At 44.4% G+C, this 17,375-nt stretch overlaps 1 protein-coding gene across 1 annotated transcript in view; it reads left to right on the top strand.

The window, feature by feature from the left end:
• Positions 1 to 17,375, top strand: part of NR4A3 (nuclear receptor subfamily 4 group A member 3) — a 240,368-nt gene that overhangs the window by 168,295 nt on the left and 54,698 nt on the right. The window contains exon 7 of the mRNA XM_040433015.1: positions 14,121 to 14,299. Coding sequence (XP_040288949.1) covers positions 14,121 to 14,299 — 179 coding nt within the window. The remainder of the gene's footprint in view (positions 1 to 14,120; positions 14,300 to 17,375) is intronic.

Raw genomic sequence — 17,375 nt, 5'->3', positions numbered from 1 at the left:
TTTTTATGAAAAAATGTTTACGGTGTTCATCTGAGGGGTTAGGTCATGTGATATTTTTATAGAGCCGGTCGATACGGATGCGGCGATACCTAATATGTATACTTTTTTTTTATTTATGTAAGTTTTACACAATAATATAATTTTTGAAACAAAAAAAAACATGTTTTAGTGTCTCCATATTATGAGAGCCATAGTTTTTTCAGTTTTTGGGCGATTATCTTAGGTAGGGTCTCATTTTTTGCGGGATGAGATGACGGTTTGATTGGCACTATTTTGGGGTGCATATGACTTTTTGATCGTTTGCTATTACACTTTTTGTGATGTAAGGTGACAAAAAATTGTTTATTTAGCACAGTTTTTATTTCTTATTTTTTACGGTGTTCATCTGAGAGGTTAGGTCATGTGATATTTTTATAGAGCCGGTCGATACGAACGCGGCGATACCAAATATGTATACTTTTTTTAAAATTTATGTAAGTTTTACACAATAACAGCTTTTTTCAAGCAAAATAAAAGATGTTTTAGTGTCTCCATATTCTAAACAAAATACGGCTAAATATATGTGTAAGGTACACGTCCTTATAATACTGACAAGCAAAAATATTGAACAGGACGCTAAAATGGAGCAAAATAATAATATTTTAATCGTGCTCATGAAGGAAAGGGGGTGAAACCTATATAAATCAGCAAGAACTGATCCGTCTATCCTGCATGGTCTAACCTAATGTTGAATCATAGACACTACCTAAAGGGTGTATAGGAGGTCTATTGGAATATTATGAGGGGATGGACGGACTAAAATATCTAAAAACCACCGCACTAATACTCGGATATGGTGCTCCGAACGGCAAGGTACTGCCTAACCAATAGTGATGTGCTGACGGAGTAAGATGCTGCGTGTAGCAATCCCTGGGTAACCTGGATCAAAGTCACAGATCAATCACAGGAGCTGACACACACTGCAACTAATTAAACTGACCAGTGACCATTGTATCACTGAACAGCGGTGGTTAGTGTGAGGAGCAGCTGTGCACAATGCCGGCTCACAAACTCTATCCACCGTGTGGGTGAGTAAACCACATAGACCGAAACTGATGCTGGCTGACAAAACACGCCACCCACCAGCAGGTCTGTACACACTGAGCTACGGCTCTACGCGTTTCTGTGCAGATTGTTACATGCACGTCATCAGGAGCCAAGTAGCCACTACACCCGAACTGCCTAAAGCCGATCATACAGGTTTGGAGTCGGCTTTCTATACAGCGTTTAGTCAAGCTCCACCGAATCCTAGTGTGGGAGACGGTGTGCTGAGATTGTTGCATATAGTCTCGGCTCTGTACTGGCCGCGAGCGGCCAAGAAGACGCCGCGATTTAAAGAGGAACACCACGCCCCCAAGAACACACCTCCTGCCGGCAGCCAATCCACCAGATGAGACAATCATACTGGGCTGGTCCGCTGACGGCTATGGAGGAATCAGGAAGTGTTCAGGGGGTCAGCGCGCAGCGCTGTATCATAATTCAATAACAGGGAAAAATCGGCGGCTTACTACATGACAGGCAGCAGTACTAAAAAAGCAAAATCGGAACCCTGTAGGTAAGTGATCAGTATCAAGAGCCATATGGTAGTATAGTTACAAGCGATGACAAACACTGGAGTGTATGATGGATACCCATATATATTATAATGAATAGCCAGCATATGTGGATGAATAAGCATGTCATCCGATCACAATGACATGTTATCAAGCATAATATCAAGTACATATCATCCAGTGAAGGACACATATGAACATGTCATCAGATCACAATGACATGTTGTCAAACAGAATGTCAAGCACATATCATACCAGTGAAGGACACATATGAAGAGAGAGAACACCGATGATGTAATTAAATGAACGGAACAACGGAACACCTATGATCCAGTCAAATAAACGGAACGTAGGAAATGGCATCATTTAAACCATTAGGCTTGATGGTCCCCAGCCTAAAGATCCATTGTGCCTCCTTTTGTAAGAGAATGCGATCAAGGTCACCTCCTCGCGGTGATCTCTTCACTGTGTCAATGCCCTGAAATTTAATAACGGAAGCATTACCACTGTGGCATTCAACCACATGGCGGGCGATAGGTGTGTCCTGACATTTGTTAATATCAGATACGTGTTCCCCTATGCGCCGTCTAAGCTCCCGTATTGTTTTCCCAACGTATTTCAGGCTGCATTTACATGTCATCAAATAGACCACACCAGTGGTTTTACAGTTCACAAACGGTCTGATGAAGAATGTTCTGTCAGAAACGTAACCGGAAAATGATTTATTCCTATTAATGTAGCCACAAAACTTGCAAGAGCCACAGGGAAACGTTCCCGAAACGGGATTATGTAACCAGGTATGTTGTCTGGGACTCTGGTACATACTGTGAACCAAAATGTCACGCAAGTTTTGGCTACGACGGAAAGTGATCGCTGGTTTGTCCGGGATAAGATGACCAATATCCGTGTCAGATCTCAGAATGTCCCAATATTCAGATAGCACATTGCGCACTTGATCATGGGCGCTATCAAACGTACCAATGATCCGCATGCTCTCCATCCCTTGTGGATTTAGTTTGGGAGATAGTAGCGAATCTCTGTTGAGACTCAAAGAATGTTGGTAAGCTTCTTTGAGTAATTGGGATGGATACCCTCGAGATAGAAATCTATCTTGAAGGTCCACGGCGGCTTTTCTGAAGTCCGACAGCTGGGAACAATTCCTACGGGCCCTTAAGTATTGTCCCTTAGGGATCCATCGTTTGAGAGCTTTTGGGTGACCACTCTCCCACCTGAGTAGGCTATTAGTAGCAGTAGTTTTTCTGTACATACTGGTGACAATATCACCAGAGGTGTTAAGTTTAATGGTCAAATCCAAAAATGAAATCTGGCTCTCATTTATTTCCGAGGTGAAAAATAGACCCAGCTCGTTGTTGTTCAGAGCCGCCACAAATTCATGGAACAAAGTGGTGCTGGCCCCCCAGAGGATCAGCACATCATCTATGTATCTGATCCACAGGGGGACAGCTCCAACAAAATGTTCCATGTCATCAGAAAAAACCAGCTCCCTTTCCCACCAGCCCAGGAAGAGATTCGCAAAAGTGGGGGCACACGGACTGCCCATTGCGACTCCCCTGAGCTGGTGGAAAATCTTGCCGTCAAATAAGAACACATTACGCGTCAATATGAACTCAAGGAGTTCCATGATAAAGGCATTATGGCCTAACAGATGTTCACCCCTCTGTTGGAGAAATGAGAGGACCGCTCTACAGCCCAAATGATGGGGAATGGAGCTGTAGAGGGCCTCCACATCTAAGCTAGCCAATTTTGTGCCCTCATCACAGTGGATACCATTCAGCCTTGCCAACACGTCCATGGTATCTCTAACATAAGACGGTAGACTGATCACAAAAGGTCTCAGAATGGTGTCCACGTATGTGCTGATATTTGCAGTGAGACTACCAGTACCTGAGACAATTGGCCTACCTTTCAAAGGCTCAAGACCTTTGTGTACTTTCGGTAGGCTATACAGAGTGGCGAGAACAGGAAAGTCAGGAAGCATAAAAGCAAATTCCGCTTTGTCAATCAATCTGTTCGCCAACGCTTTCGTCAAAAAGCTCCCTGAAGTGCAAATTCTGACAGACCTATACTCTGAAGCCTTACATAACCCTGGTGAGGGTCCCTTTACGGATTTACGACCTCCTTCCAAAAAGATGCCCCCACTCAATGACAATACACCCATTGACATTTTCGTATCCGTGGTGACTAACAAGTTCCGTCAATTGGACACACTAAAGGGTAGTGCTGATAATTTGAGCCGGCCCGAAAGGGAGGCCCTGAGAAATCTGCAGATGGATACAGATTTGGTCATTAAACCATCTGATAAAGGTGGGAATATTGTAGTGATGGGACATGATAAATATCAACAAATGTGTCTGAATATCCTCAGTGACCAATCCACATATAGGAAGCTTCCATCAGATCCATCTGAAGGGTTTAGACTTGAACTACGAGACATTTTGACGAAAGCGTTGGCGAACAGATTGATTGACAAAGCGGAATTTGCTTTTATGCTTCCTGACTTTCCTGTTCTCGCCACTCTGTATAGCCTACCGAAAGTACACAAAGGTCTTGAGCCTTTGAAAGGTAGGCCAATTGTCTCAGGTACTGGTAGTCTCACTGCAAATATCAGCACATACGTGGACACCATTCTGAGACCTTTTGTGATCAGTCTACCGTCTTATGTTAGAGATACCATGGACGTGTTGGCAAGGCTGAATGGTATCCACTGTGATGAGGGCACAAAATTGGCTAGCTTAGATGTGGAGGCCCTCTACAGCTCCATTCCCCATCATTTGGGCTGTAGAGCGGTCCTCTCATTTCTCCAACAGAGGGGTGAACATCTGTTAGGCCATAATGCCTTTATCATGGAACTCCTTGAGTTCATATTGACGCGTAATGTGTTCTTATTTGACGGCAAGATTTTCCACCAGCTCAGGGGAGTCGCAATGGGCAGTCCGTGTGCCCCCACTTTTGCGAATCTCTTCCTGGGCTGGTGGGAAAGGGAGCTGGTTTTTTCTGATGACATGGAACATTTTGTTGGAGCTGTCCCCCTGTGGATCAGATACATAGATGATGTGCTGATCCTCTGGGGGGCCAGCACCACTTTGTTCCATGAATTTGTGGCGGCTCTGAACAACAACGAGCTGGGTCTATTTTTCACCTCGGAAATAAATGAGAGCCAGATTTCATTTTTGGATTTGACCATTAAACTTAACACCTCTGGTGATATTGTCACCAGTATGTACAGAAAAACTACTGCTACTAATAGCCTACTCAGGTGGGAGAGTGGTCACCCAAAAGCTCTCAAACGAGGGATCCCTAAGGGACAATACTTAAGGGCCCGTAGGAATTGTTCCCAGCTGTCGGACTTCAGAAAAGCCGCCGTGGACCTTCAAGATAGATTTCTATCTCGAGGGTATCCATCCCAATTACTCAAAGAAGCTTACCAACATTCTTTGAGTCTCAACAGAGATTCGCTACTATCTCCCAAACTAAATCCACAAGGGATGGAGAGCATGCGGATCATTGGTACGTTTGATAGCGCCCATGATCAAGTGCGCAATGTGCTATCTGAATATTGGGACATTCTGAGATCTGACACGGATATTGGTCATCTTATCCCGGACAAACCAGCGATCACTTTCCGTCGTAGCCAAAACTTGCGTGACATTTTGGTTCACAGTATGTACCAGAGTCCCAGACAACATACCTGGTTACATAATCCCGTTTCGGGAACGTTTCCCTGTGGCTCTTGCAAGTTTTGTGGCTACATTAATAAGAATAAATCATTTTCCGGTTACGTTTCTGACAGAACATTCTTCATCAGACCGTTTGTGAACTGTAAAACCACTGGTGTGGTCTATTTGATGACATGTAAATGCAGCCTGAAATACGTTGGGAAAACAATACGGGAGCTTAGACGGCGCATAGGGGAACACGTATCTGATATTAACAAATGTCAGGACACACCTATCGCCCGCCATGTGGTTGAATGCCACAGTGGTAATGCTTCCGTTATTAAATTTCAGGGCATTGACACAGTGAAGAGATCACCGCGAGGAGGTGACCTTGATCGCATTCTCTTACAAAAGGAGGCACAATGGATCTTTAGGCTGGGGACCATCAAGCCTAATGGTTTAAATGATGCCATTTCCTACGTTCCGTTTATTTGACTGGATCATAGGTGTTCCGTTGTTCCGTTCATTTAATTACATCATCGGTGTTCTCTCTCTTCATATGTGTCCTTCACTGGTATGATATGTGCTTGACATTCTGTTTGACAACATGTCATTGTGATCTGATGACATGTTCATATGTGTCCTTCACTGGATGATATGTACTTGATATTATGCTTGATAACATGTCATTGTGATCGGATGACATGCTTATTCATCCACATATGCTGGCTATTCATTATAATATATATGGGTATCCATCATACACTCCAGTGTTTGTCATCGCTTGTAACTATACTACCATATGGCTCTTGATACTGATCACTTACCTACAGGGTTCCGATTTTGCTTTTTTAGTACTGCTGCCTGTCATGTAGTAAGCCGCCGATTTTTCCCTGTTATTGAATTATGATACAGCGCTGCGCGCTGACCCCCTGAACACTTCCTGATTCCTCCATAGCCGTCAGCGGACCAGCCCAGTATGATTGTCTCATCTGGTGGATTGGCTGCCGGCAGGAGGTGTGTTCTTGGGGGCGTGGTGTTCCTCTTTAAATCGCGGCGTCTTCTTGGCCGCTCGCGGCCAGTACAGAGCCGAGACTATATGCAACAATCTCAGCACACCGTCTCCCACACTAGGATTCGGTGGAGCTTGACTAAACGCTGTATAGAAAGCCGACTCCAAACCTGTATGATCGGCTTTAGGCAGTTCGGGTGTAGTGGCTACTTGGCTCCTGATGACGTGCATGTAACAATCTGCACAGAAACGCGTAGAGCCGTAGCTCAGTGTGTACAGACCTGCTGGTGGGTGGCGTGTTTTGTCAGCCAGCATCAGTTTCGGTCTATGTGGTTTACTCACCCACACGGTGGATAGAGTTTGTGAGCCGGCATTGTGCACAGCTGCTCCTCACACTAACCACCGCTGTTCAGTGATACAATGGTCACTGGTCAGTTTAATTAGTTGCAGTGTGTGTCAGCTCCTGTGATTGATCTGTGACTTTGATCCAGGTTACCCAGGGATTGCTACACGCAGCATCTTACTCCGTCAGCACATCACTATTGGTTAGGCAGTACCTTGCCGTTCGGAGCACCATATCCGAGTATTAGTGCGGTGGTTTTTAGATATTTTAGTCCGTCCATCCCCTCATAATATTCCAATAGACCTCCTATACACCCTTTAGGTAGTGTCTATGATTCAACATTAGGTTAGACCATGCAGGATAGACGGATCAGTTCTTGCTGATTTATATAGGTTTCACCCCCTTTCCTTCATGAGCACGATTAAAATATTATTATTTTGCTCCATTTTAGCGTCCTGTTCAATATTTTTGCTTGTCTCCATATTCTAAGCCATAGTTTTTTTATTTTTTGGGCCATTGTCTCAGGTAGGGGCTAATTTTTTGCGGGATGAGGTGACGGTTAGATTGGTACTATTTTGGTGGGCAAACGCCTTTTTGATCGCTTGCTGTTGTAGTTTTTGTGATGTAAGGTGACAAAAAAATAGTTTATTTAGCACAGTTTTTATTTTTTACGGTGTTCATCTGAGGGGTTAGGTCATGTGATATGTTTATAGAGCCGGTCGATACGGACGCGGCGATACCTAATATGTATACTTTTTTCTTTCCCCCTAGTTTTTACTTATTTTATTTAACTTTATTTGGGGAAAATGACGTTTTTGTTTATTTTTACTTGAAACTTTTAATTTTTGAGGGGAGAACTTAATTTTTTAAACTTTTTTTTTTTTCACTTTATTTTTTGTCCCACTTTGGGACTTGAACTTTTGGGGGTATATTCCTTTACAATGCATTCCAATATTTCTGTATTGGAATGCATTGGCTGTATGAGTAATACTGTGTGTATTACTCATACAGCTTCCGGGGCCTGTGAGATCCAGGAGGCTGGATCTCACAGGCTCTTCACCAGAAAGCAGCGCAGATGCCTCAGGAAGGCATCACGCTGCCTTCCATGCCTTCGGGTCCCACCCACAGCCCCATGGGGACCCGATGGCACCACCGCCGCACCAGGTAAAAGCCGCAAACCGCAGGTCTGAATTGACCTGCGGTTTGCGGCGATCGCCGACACGGGGTGGTCACGGGATCCCCCCCGCGCATTTAGCTGAGGTGCCTGCTCAATGATTTGAGCAGGCACCTTGTTCCGATCACCACCCACCGTACCGGTACGTCATGTGTCCTTAAGGACTCGGGAACCATGCCCTACCGGTATGTCATGTGTCCATAAGGGGTTAAGTTAGGACATGGATACATTACACAGACTGAAACATGGGTTGTACCATTCTACTGCATGTAGGGGGGCAACTGTCTGATATAAAAAGGGTATGCATGTGCACGTCTCGTCAATAAATAGATGGATCATACAGCAGCACAGAGGGGAAAAGTCACACATGTGTGTACTAAATATCATATGCACCAAATTTTGTGACTCTTTTACAACAAAAACCTGGCTTAAAGCCTTTGTAAATGACTCTGGCACTGGCCATGTTGGCTGAGTACTCGAAACAGTGCAACAAGGCACACAGGTCTCGCATGGAGGCCCACTCACTGGTGGTGAAGTGGTGCTGTTCCGCAGAGCGACTCAGCCGTGCGTGCTGCAGCTGAAACTCCACTATCGCCTGCTGCTGCTCGCACAGTCTGGCCAGCATGTTCAAGGTGGAGTTCCACCATGTGGGCACGTCGCATATGAGGCGGTGAGCGGGAAGGCCGAAGTTACGCAGCAGCGCTGACATGCGAGCAGCAGCAGGGTGAGAACACCGAAAGCGCGCAAAGACGGCCCGCACTTTCTGCAGCAGCTCTGACATATTGGGGTAATTTTTCAGGAATTTCTGCACCACCAAATTCAGCACATGCGCCAGGCAAGGGATGTGCGTCAAACCGGCTAGTCCCAGAGCTGCTACGAGATTTTGGCCATTATCGAACATCACCAGGCCGGGCTTGAGGCTCACTGGCACCAACCACTCATCTGTCTGTTGTTCCATGCCCGTCCACAGCTCCTGCGCAGTGTGGGGTTTGTCCCCCAAACAGATAAGTTTTAAAACTGCCTGCTGTCGTTTACCCCTGGCTGTGCTGAAGTTGGTGGTGAAGGTGTTACGCTTACCGAATGAGGAGGCGGTAGAGTATGAGGAAGCGGAATAGGAGGAGGAAGCTACAGGAGGCAAAGAGAAAAGCCGTGCAATCCTCGGTGGTGGATGGACAAGCTCCAAACTGCTATCCGCTTCAGGCCCATCCGCCACTGGATTTAACCAGTGTGCTGTTAGGGAGATATAACATCCTTGACCGTGCTTACTGGTCCATGTATCGGTAGTTAGGTGGACCTTGCCACCGATGGCGTTGCGCAGTGCACACCTGATTTTTTTCCTGCACTTGGTTGTGTAGGGAAGGGATGGCTCGCCTGGAAAAATAGTGGCGGCTGAGCACAACGTACTGTGGGATAGCTACCGTCATCAAATTCTTAAAACTGTCCATGTCCACCAGACGGAAGGACAGCATTTCAAAGACCAGGAATTTGGAAATGCTGGCATTCAGGGCCAGGGATCGCAGTTGGGTAGGTGGGTACTTCCTCTTTCGCTCCAGTGTTTGGGAGATAGACAACTGAATGCTTCCTTGGGACATTGTGGAGATGCTTGGTGACCGAGGTGGTGGCGTTGCTGGCACATCCTCTGTTTGCAGGGTGGCAGGTGCCACTGTCACTTCAGAGGGGGATGAAGAGGCCGAGACTGCAGCAGAAGAGGGAGCAGGAGGAGCCAGAGACCTTTCTTGTTTTTTGAGGTGTCTACTCCACTGCAGCTCATGCTTTGCACTTAGATGCCTGGTCATGCAGGTTGTGCTCAGGTTTAGAACGTTTATGCCTCGGTTCAGGCTCTGATTGCATAGCATGCAAACCACTCCTGTCTTCTCGTCAGCATATTGTCTGAAGAACTGCCACGCCAGGGAACTCCTTGGAGCTGGCTTTGGTGTGCTCGGTCCCTTGGTGTGGTGGGCAGTAGCAGGCGTACTGTCTAGGGGACGGCCGCTCCGCTTTTCCACCCTGCTCCCTCTTCTGCTGTGCTGGTGGCTCTGTGCGACCACCGCCTCTTCCTCCAAACTACACAGGTCACTCACATGACCTAGATTCCATGTGGGGTCGAGGACCTCATCGTCCTCCACATCATCTTCCACCCAGTCTTCACCCCTGCCCTCCTTGTCGGTCTGCACTCTGCCACAGCAGTTGGCACCTGTGTTTCGTAATCATCCGAGACGTTCTGCGGTGGTCCTCCCATGTACTCATCCTGAAACATAAGTGGTTGGGCATCGGTGCACTCAATCTCTTCCACTTCTCGGGCAAGGCTATGTGGATGGCCCTGGGAAACCCTGCTAGCAGAGTCATCAAAAAGCAGAAGAGACTGCTGCATGACTGCTTGGCTGATTTGCAAGGGGGTGCGGTGAAAGACTGATGGCCATGGGCTACAGGTGCCAACTCTGATCATTCAGCAGGGGACTGGGTGGGAGACAATGTGAAGGAACTGGAGGCACTGTCAGCCAACCAATCTACTATCGCCTGTACTTGTTCTGGCCTCACCATTCATAGATCGGCATTCGGGCCTACCAAATAACGTTGAAGGTTCTGTCGCCTACTTGCACCCGAGGAAGGTGTTTCACTTGTGCGTGTAGCTGGCACAGATTGACCACGTCCTCTCCCTGCAACAGGAGCTCCACCAACACCAGCAGCACCACAACCAGGGCAACGTCCCTTATTTGACGCTCTCCTCATTCTTTGCGTTCAACAACCAATGTAACCGCCAATAATCAACAATTAAGTTCACTGACAGTGAAGCTGTGCCGGTGTCATAAAGAGAAAAAATTTCTTGAGGTCACACAACAGTGTGACAGGCGAATTTAATACAATTACTTCACGGTCACAAAAAATGTCAATTTGTCAACCAACAATGTAACAGCAGTATTGATTGGTTTTATTGGACTGTCAGAAATGCAGCGCAGGCCGCAAATGTACAATCTAGCACAAAAAGGGTGCTTTTTTCAAACAAAAATATAACAGCAGTATTTAACGGTTGTATTGGACTGTCAGAAATGCAGCGCAGGCTGCAAATGTACTATCTAGCACAAAAAGGGTGTTTTTTTCAAACTAAAATAAAACAGCAGTATTTAACGGTTGTATTGGACTGTCAGAAATGCAGCGCAGGCCTCAAAGGTACTTTATGGGAAAAAAAATATGATTTTTTCACCCACAGTGAAACAGATGGATTTAACTGATTTTCTTTCACTATCACAAATGCAGTGCAGGGCGCAAATGTACTTTTTAGCGAAAAATAATTATTCTGTCCCCCCAGAATCTAACAGATGGATTTGCTGAATTGATTACACTCACATATGCAGCACAGGGGTACTTTACAGAAAAAAAATGTGAATATGTCACCCCCTGGGTCCCTGAACTCACGGATTACTTATATTATATTCCCTTCCCCTATATGCAGGGCAGGTGCACTTAAAAAATGGGTATATGTTGCCCACTGAACTAAAAGAACAGGATTAAATTATTGTTCCTTGCACATATGCAGTGCTGGTGCACTGAACTTGCACAAAATGGCCGCCGACGCCCACCTAACTAACAGACGGATAAAACTTATTTTTCTGTGTCACTGGGCTCAGGGCAGGGTACAAAAATGTTGCATTGTACCCACAAAAAAAAAAAAAAAATTGCTGTAGATCGCAGAGTTAGCAACAAGTTCTGATATCAGATAGATTCTTTCCTATTCTCTCCCTCACAGCAGCAGCATCCTATCCCTTCACTAGTAAGAGCTGAGTGACGTGCGGCGGTACGTGACTCCAGGTTATATAGAGGCTGGGTCACATGCTGCACTGGCCAACCACAGCCATGCCATTAGTAGGCATGGCTGTGATGGCTTCTGAGGGCACACGAGTTAAACGCTTGTTGATTGTCTGCCCTGCATCCTTTCAAAAAGCGCCATTAAATCGCCGAACTTTTACTGAAATGTACGGGTTCGGGTCCGGGGTCAAAAAATCCTAAAGTTGACAATATAATTGAAATATTGTCACAGCAACTTTAGACAGCAAAATGCACATATAAATGGCTGGAACAATTTGCACACCTTTTCCCCCTTGTGCACAAAGTTTTTGAGCCATCTATCAGAGGTACAGTGGAAAAGCATGTGGGAAAAGGTGTTATGGTCTGATAAAACCAAGGTTGAACTTTTTGGCCATTATTCCAAAAGATATGTTTGGCGCAAAAACACTGCACATCACCAAAAGAATACTATACCCACAGTGAAGCATGGTGGTGGCAGCATCATGCTTTGGGGTGCTGTAATAAAATCAAAAGGTGCTTCAATCAAGTATTAGTTTAAGGGTGTGCACACTTATGCAACAATATTATATTATTTTTATATTTTTTCTTCCCTCCACCTAAAAGATTTCAATTTGTTTTTTTAATTGAGTTGTACAGATTATAGGTCACATTAAAGGTGGAAATAGTTCTGAAATGATTTATCTTTGTCTCTTTTTTTTACAGCACAGAAACCTGACTTTTTAACAGGGGAGTGTAGACTTTTTATATCCACTGTATATGTTCCTGACGTATACCTCCAATGCAAGGCTCCAACGTATTCCATTGTATAGGTATACAAGTGGTATATGCCAACAGAGGACAGAATGACACTCTTTTGGCCCCCACTGGGTGAATGGAACCCTATGGACACATTTGACATACACCCTAGGACCTTTTCCTGGTTAATGCATTAAACATAGGGTTCGGATGCAATGTGCGCTGAGCTTTAATTTGCTCAACTGTTCTCTACCTGCCTAAAGCTTAGGTTGAACAGCAACGCGCATTGCATGACATGACATTTAATGATTGTGCGACACCTGACATACTGCAACACTGGACAGCAGTGCTGGATTTCTGGTTGCAGGGCACACACGGTGTTAGAGACTTTCCTATCATAGACTACAATCCAAGTTGCATGCCACTGCACCTTATCTGTGATTTGGTTGTGTTTTTAGAGCCAATTCACTGCTCTTAAATAGTCACGTGACAGAAAGTTCCATACAAGTAGCATAAGTAGACCTGTTCTTGCGCAACGCATGTCGCCATGTAGCCCCAGCCTTAAACAAATTGTGGATTATGGCCCTTGGAAAGGCAGGTAATTCTTTTCTTTGGGCAAAACAGTCAGCGACTAAACACAGCAATATTGAGCATTCCTGTATATGTTGACCTGAGTGATATGTCTGGAGGCAGGATGGGAGATATTATCTTTCTGTTCTCTCAATCAGCCAAAGCAGAGTGACCTCTAGGCAGCGTTAGAGGAGATATGTATCAGTAAGGCCTTCATTGAGTGGGTAAATCTGCTATATAAAGAGGGGATTATAAAGAGATAATGGGATTCGTATGTGGCCCAAGAGGGGAATGGATACTATTATTATTATGCCAATGATCTCCTTCTCCACTGCTACTCAGAGCCAAAAGTAATTAGTCTTTTATAGGGACACATGGAGGATAGTCGGGTATTAAAATAAATTGGGGGAAATTGTCATGTCTTACCCTGGAACTTCCAGCTAAGGTTGTTGGAAAACTGGTATTAGTAGATTTTTTCAAGTATTTGGTGATTATAATCGCCAGAAGGGTTGAACGGAATATGGAATTGAATGCCCTTACATTGATACATAAGATAAGGAGTAAAGCCTCATGCACACGTCCGTGGAACAAAGACTGTGTGATACCGGCCTGAATTTTTTCTGACTGCAGGAGTGCATAGCGTCATTGGTTACTCTGACACCATGCGCTTCCTGCTGCCGCCGCAGTACAGTAATACACTGGTATAGATCATACCAGTGCATTACTGTACTGCGGCAGCAGCAGGAAGCACACATCCTCACAGCAACCAATGACGCCGTGCGCTCCTGCACTCAGAAGAAATCCAGGCCGGTATCACACGGACCGTGTTCCACGGACGTGTACATGAGGCTTAAGATCAAGATCTGGATTAAATTATATGTATCTGTGGCAACAAAGATAACATTAATCAAAATAGTAATGCTGCCCCAGATAATGTCTTTAAGGTCCTTTTACACAGAGAATTAGGTAATTATTAGGGACGAGGGGTTGTAGAAATGCTGGTTCCTGATAATTAGCCTGTGTAAAAGGTGCTGTTGACAACCCAATGAACCAGTAAACACTCGTAAAATTAAAAATAGCATGTGTGTCCAATAGCAACAGTAGAAACACAGTGAAAAATAGATTTTTAGTACCTGTATGTTTTTCTTATGGAAGATTTTTATTCATGTATTAATTGATTTATTTATTCATCCATTTACTTACTTACAAACAGGTCAAATATTACTGCTGATGAATTTGTCTTTTGTAATGGACTAGTACTTCATAGAATTCAGTGCCTTCGTGGATTTGGAGAATGGCTGGAAGCAATTAGAAATTTTGCATTACATTTGCAGAGCCTTAACCTTGACATTTCAACTTTGGCTTGCCTATCAGCTATATGTCTTATTTCTGGTAAGTCTGGGTTAACCAATTTGCTTGCCAAAATCAATTGATTCACAAATTCCATAACAGAAGTCCTGCCTATGCACGATTATCTGGCTTGTTAGTACTGTTATGTCTTTTTATTGACTAAGCTCCTATTCATTGCTACAAAACTACTCTTAGGCTACTTTCACACTAGCGTTAATATTTTCCGGTATTGAGATCCGTCATAGGGTCTCAATACTAGAAAAAAACACTTCCGTTTTGTCCCCATTCATTGAGGGGACAAAATAGAAGTTTGGCTTAGTAGCCAAGTGGGTGGTCCAATTAGTAACTGATAACTATCTATGTATACAAACATACAGGTGAAACTCGAAAAATTTGAATATCGTGCAAAAGTCCATTTATTTCAGTAATGCAAATTAAAAGGAATTGCATTAATGCATCTTTTTTTTTATAAACTTTATTTATTGATAAATAAATATTCCAAACATGTTTCATACAAATATAGAATGTATCATCAAAATGTAGAAATAATCTATTTGTATGAAAATGTTTGGAATATTTATTTATCAATAAATTAATGCATTTTGGCTGGTGAAATCCGAAAGGTGCTCTTTGGAATGTGGGCCCCTTTGCCCACCTAGGCTACAAAAAAGTGTCACACATGTGGTATTGCCGTACTCAGGAGAAGTTGGGCAATGTTTTTTGGGGTGTCATTTTACATATACCCATACTGGGTGAGAGAAATATCTTGGCAAAAGACAACTTTTCCCATTTTTTTATACAAAGTTGGCATTTGACCAAGATATTTATCTCACCCAGCATGGGTATATGTAAAATGACATCTGCACGTCATATCCGGCCTGAAGAAGCGCTATCCTTGCGCGAAACGGCCGTCGCCGCCGACGCACATTGTGGCCATTCCGCTCCCCTGCCTGCGCAGCACGCCGCTCAACTTGCAATAAAGCAACCAGCAACGACTTTTGGTGAGTGCCGTGTCTCTCTCTATTCATCCATTTATGTAAAATGACACCCCAAAACACATTGCCCAACTTCTCCTGAGTACAGCAATACCACATGTGTGACACTTTTTTGCAGCCTAGGTGGGCAAAGGGGCCCACATTCCAAAGAGCACCTTTAGGATTTCACAGGTCATTTTTTACACATTTTGATTTCAAACTACTTACCACACATTAGGGCCCCTAGAATGCCAGGGCAGTATAACTACCCCACAAGTGACCCCATTTTGGAAAGAAGACACCCCAAGGTATTCCGTGAGGGGCATGGCGAGTTCCTAGAATTTTTTATTTTTTGTCACAAGTTAACGGAAAATGATGATTTTTTTTTTTTTCTTACAAAGTCTCATATTCCACTAACTTGTGACAAAAAATAAAAACTTCCATGAACTCACTATGCCCATCACGAAATACCTGGGGGTGTCTTCTTTCCAAAATGGGGGTCACTTGTGGGGTAGTTATACTGCCCTGGCATTTTAGGGGCCCGAATGCGTGAGAAGTAGTTTGAAATCAAAATCTATAAAAAATGGCCGGTGAAATCCGAAAGGTGCTCTTTGGAATGTGGGCCCCTTTGCCCACCTAGGCTGCAAAAAAGTGTCACACATGTGGTATTGCCGTACTCAGGAGAAGTTGGGCAATGTGTTTTGGGGTGTCATTTTTCATATACCCATGCTGGGTGAGATAAATATCTCGGCAAAAGACAACTTTTCCCATTTTTTTATACAAAGTTGGCATTTGACCGAGATATTTTACTCACCCAGCATGGGTATATGTAAAATGACACCCCAAAACACATTCCCCAACTTCTCCTGAGTACGGCGATTCCAGATGTGTGACACTTTTTTGCAGCCTAGATGCGCAAAGGGGCCCACATTCCTTTTAGGAGGGCATTTTTAGACATTTGGATCCCAGACTTCTTCTCACGCTTTAGGGCCCCTAAAATGCCAGGGCAGTATAAATACCCCACATGTGACCCCATTTTGGAAAGAAGACACCCCAAGGTATTCAATGAGGGCATGGCGAGTTCATAGAAATTATTTTTTTTTGCCACAAGTTAGCGGAAATAGATTTTTTTTAGTTTTTTCTCACAAAGTCTCCATTTCCGCTAACTTGGGACAAAAATTTCAATCTTTCATGGACTCAATATGACTCTCAGCGAATACCTTGCATTTTAGGGGCCCTAAAGCGTGAGAAGAAGTCTGGAATATAAATGTCTAAAAAATTTTACGCATTTGGATTCCGTGAGGGGTATGGTGAGTTCATGTGAGATTTTATTTTTTGACACAAGTTAGTGGAATATGAGACTTTGTAAGAAAAAAATAAAAATAAAAATTTCCGCTAACTTGGGCCAAAAAAATTTACAGGGGTGTGATCAATGACAGGGGGGTAATCAATGACAGGGGGGTGATGAGGGAGTCTATATGGGGTGATCACCACAGTCATTGATCACGCCACTGTAAGGCTCCATTCAGACGTCCGTATGTGTTTTGCGGATCTGATCCATGTATCAGGGGATCCGTAAAAATCATACGGACGTCTGAATGGAGCCTTACAGGGGGGTGATCAATGACAGGGGGGTGATCAGGGAGTCTATATGGGGTGATCGCCCCCCTGTCATTGATCACCCCCCTGTAAGGCTCCATTCAGACGTCCGTATGATTTTTACGGATCCACTGATACATGGATCGGATCCGCAAAACACATACGGACATCTGAATGGAGCCTTACAGAGGGGTGATCAATGACAGGGGGGTGATCAATGACAGGGGGGTGATCAGGGAGTCTATATGGGGTGATCATCCCCGTCATTGATCACCCCCCTGTAAGGCTCCATTCAGATGTCCGTATGTGTTTTGCGGATCTGATCCATGTATCAGTGGATCCGTAAAAATCATACGGACGTCTGAATGGAGCCTTACAGGGGGGTGATCAATGACAGGGGGGTGATCAATGACAGGGGGGGGATCAGGGAGTCTATATGGGGTGATCAGGGGTTAATAAGGGGTTAATAAGTGACAGGGGGGGTGTAGTGTAGTGGTGTTTGGTGCTACTTATTACTGAGCTGCCTGTGTCCTCTGGTGGTCGAT

Source organism: Bufo bufo, chromosome 5 (genome assembly GCF_905171765.1).
Source record: "Bufo bufo chromosome 5, aBufBuf1.1, whole genome shotgun sequence".
Taxonomy (NCBI): domain Eukaryota; kingdom Metazoa; phylum Chordata; class Amphibia; order Anura; family Bufonidae; genus Bufo; species Bufo bufo.
Note: the sequence above shows the minus strand (reverse complement) of the source record. Positions and strands in the feature narration are given on the sequence as shown.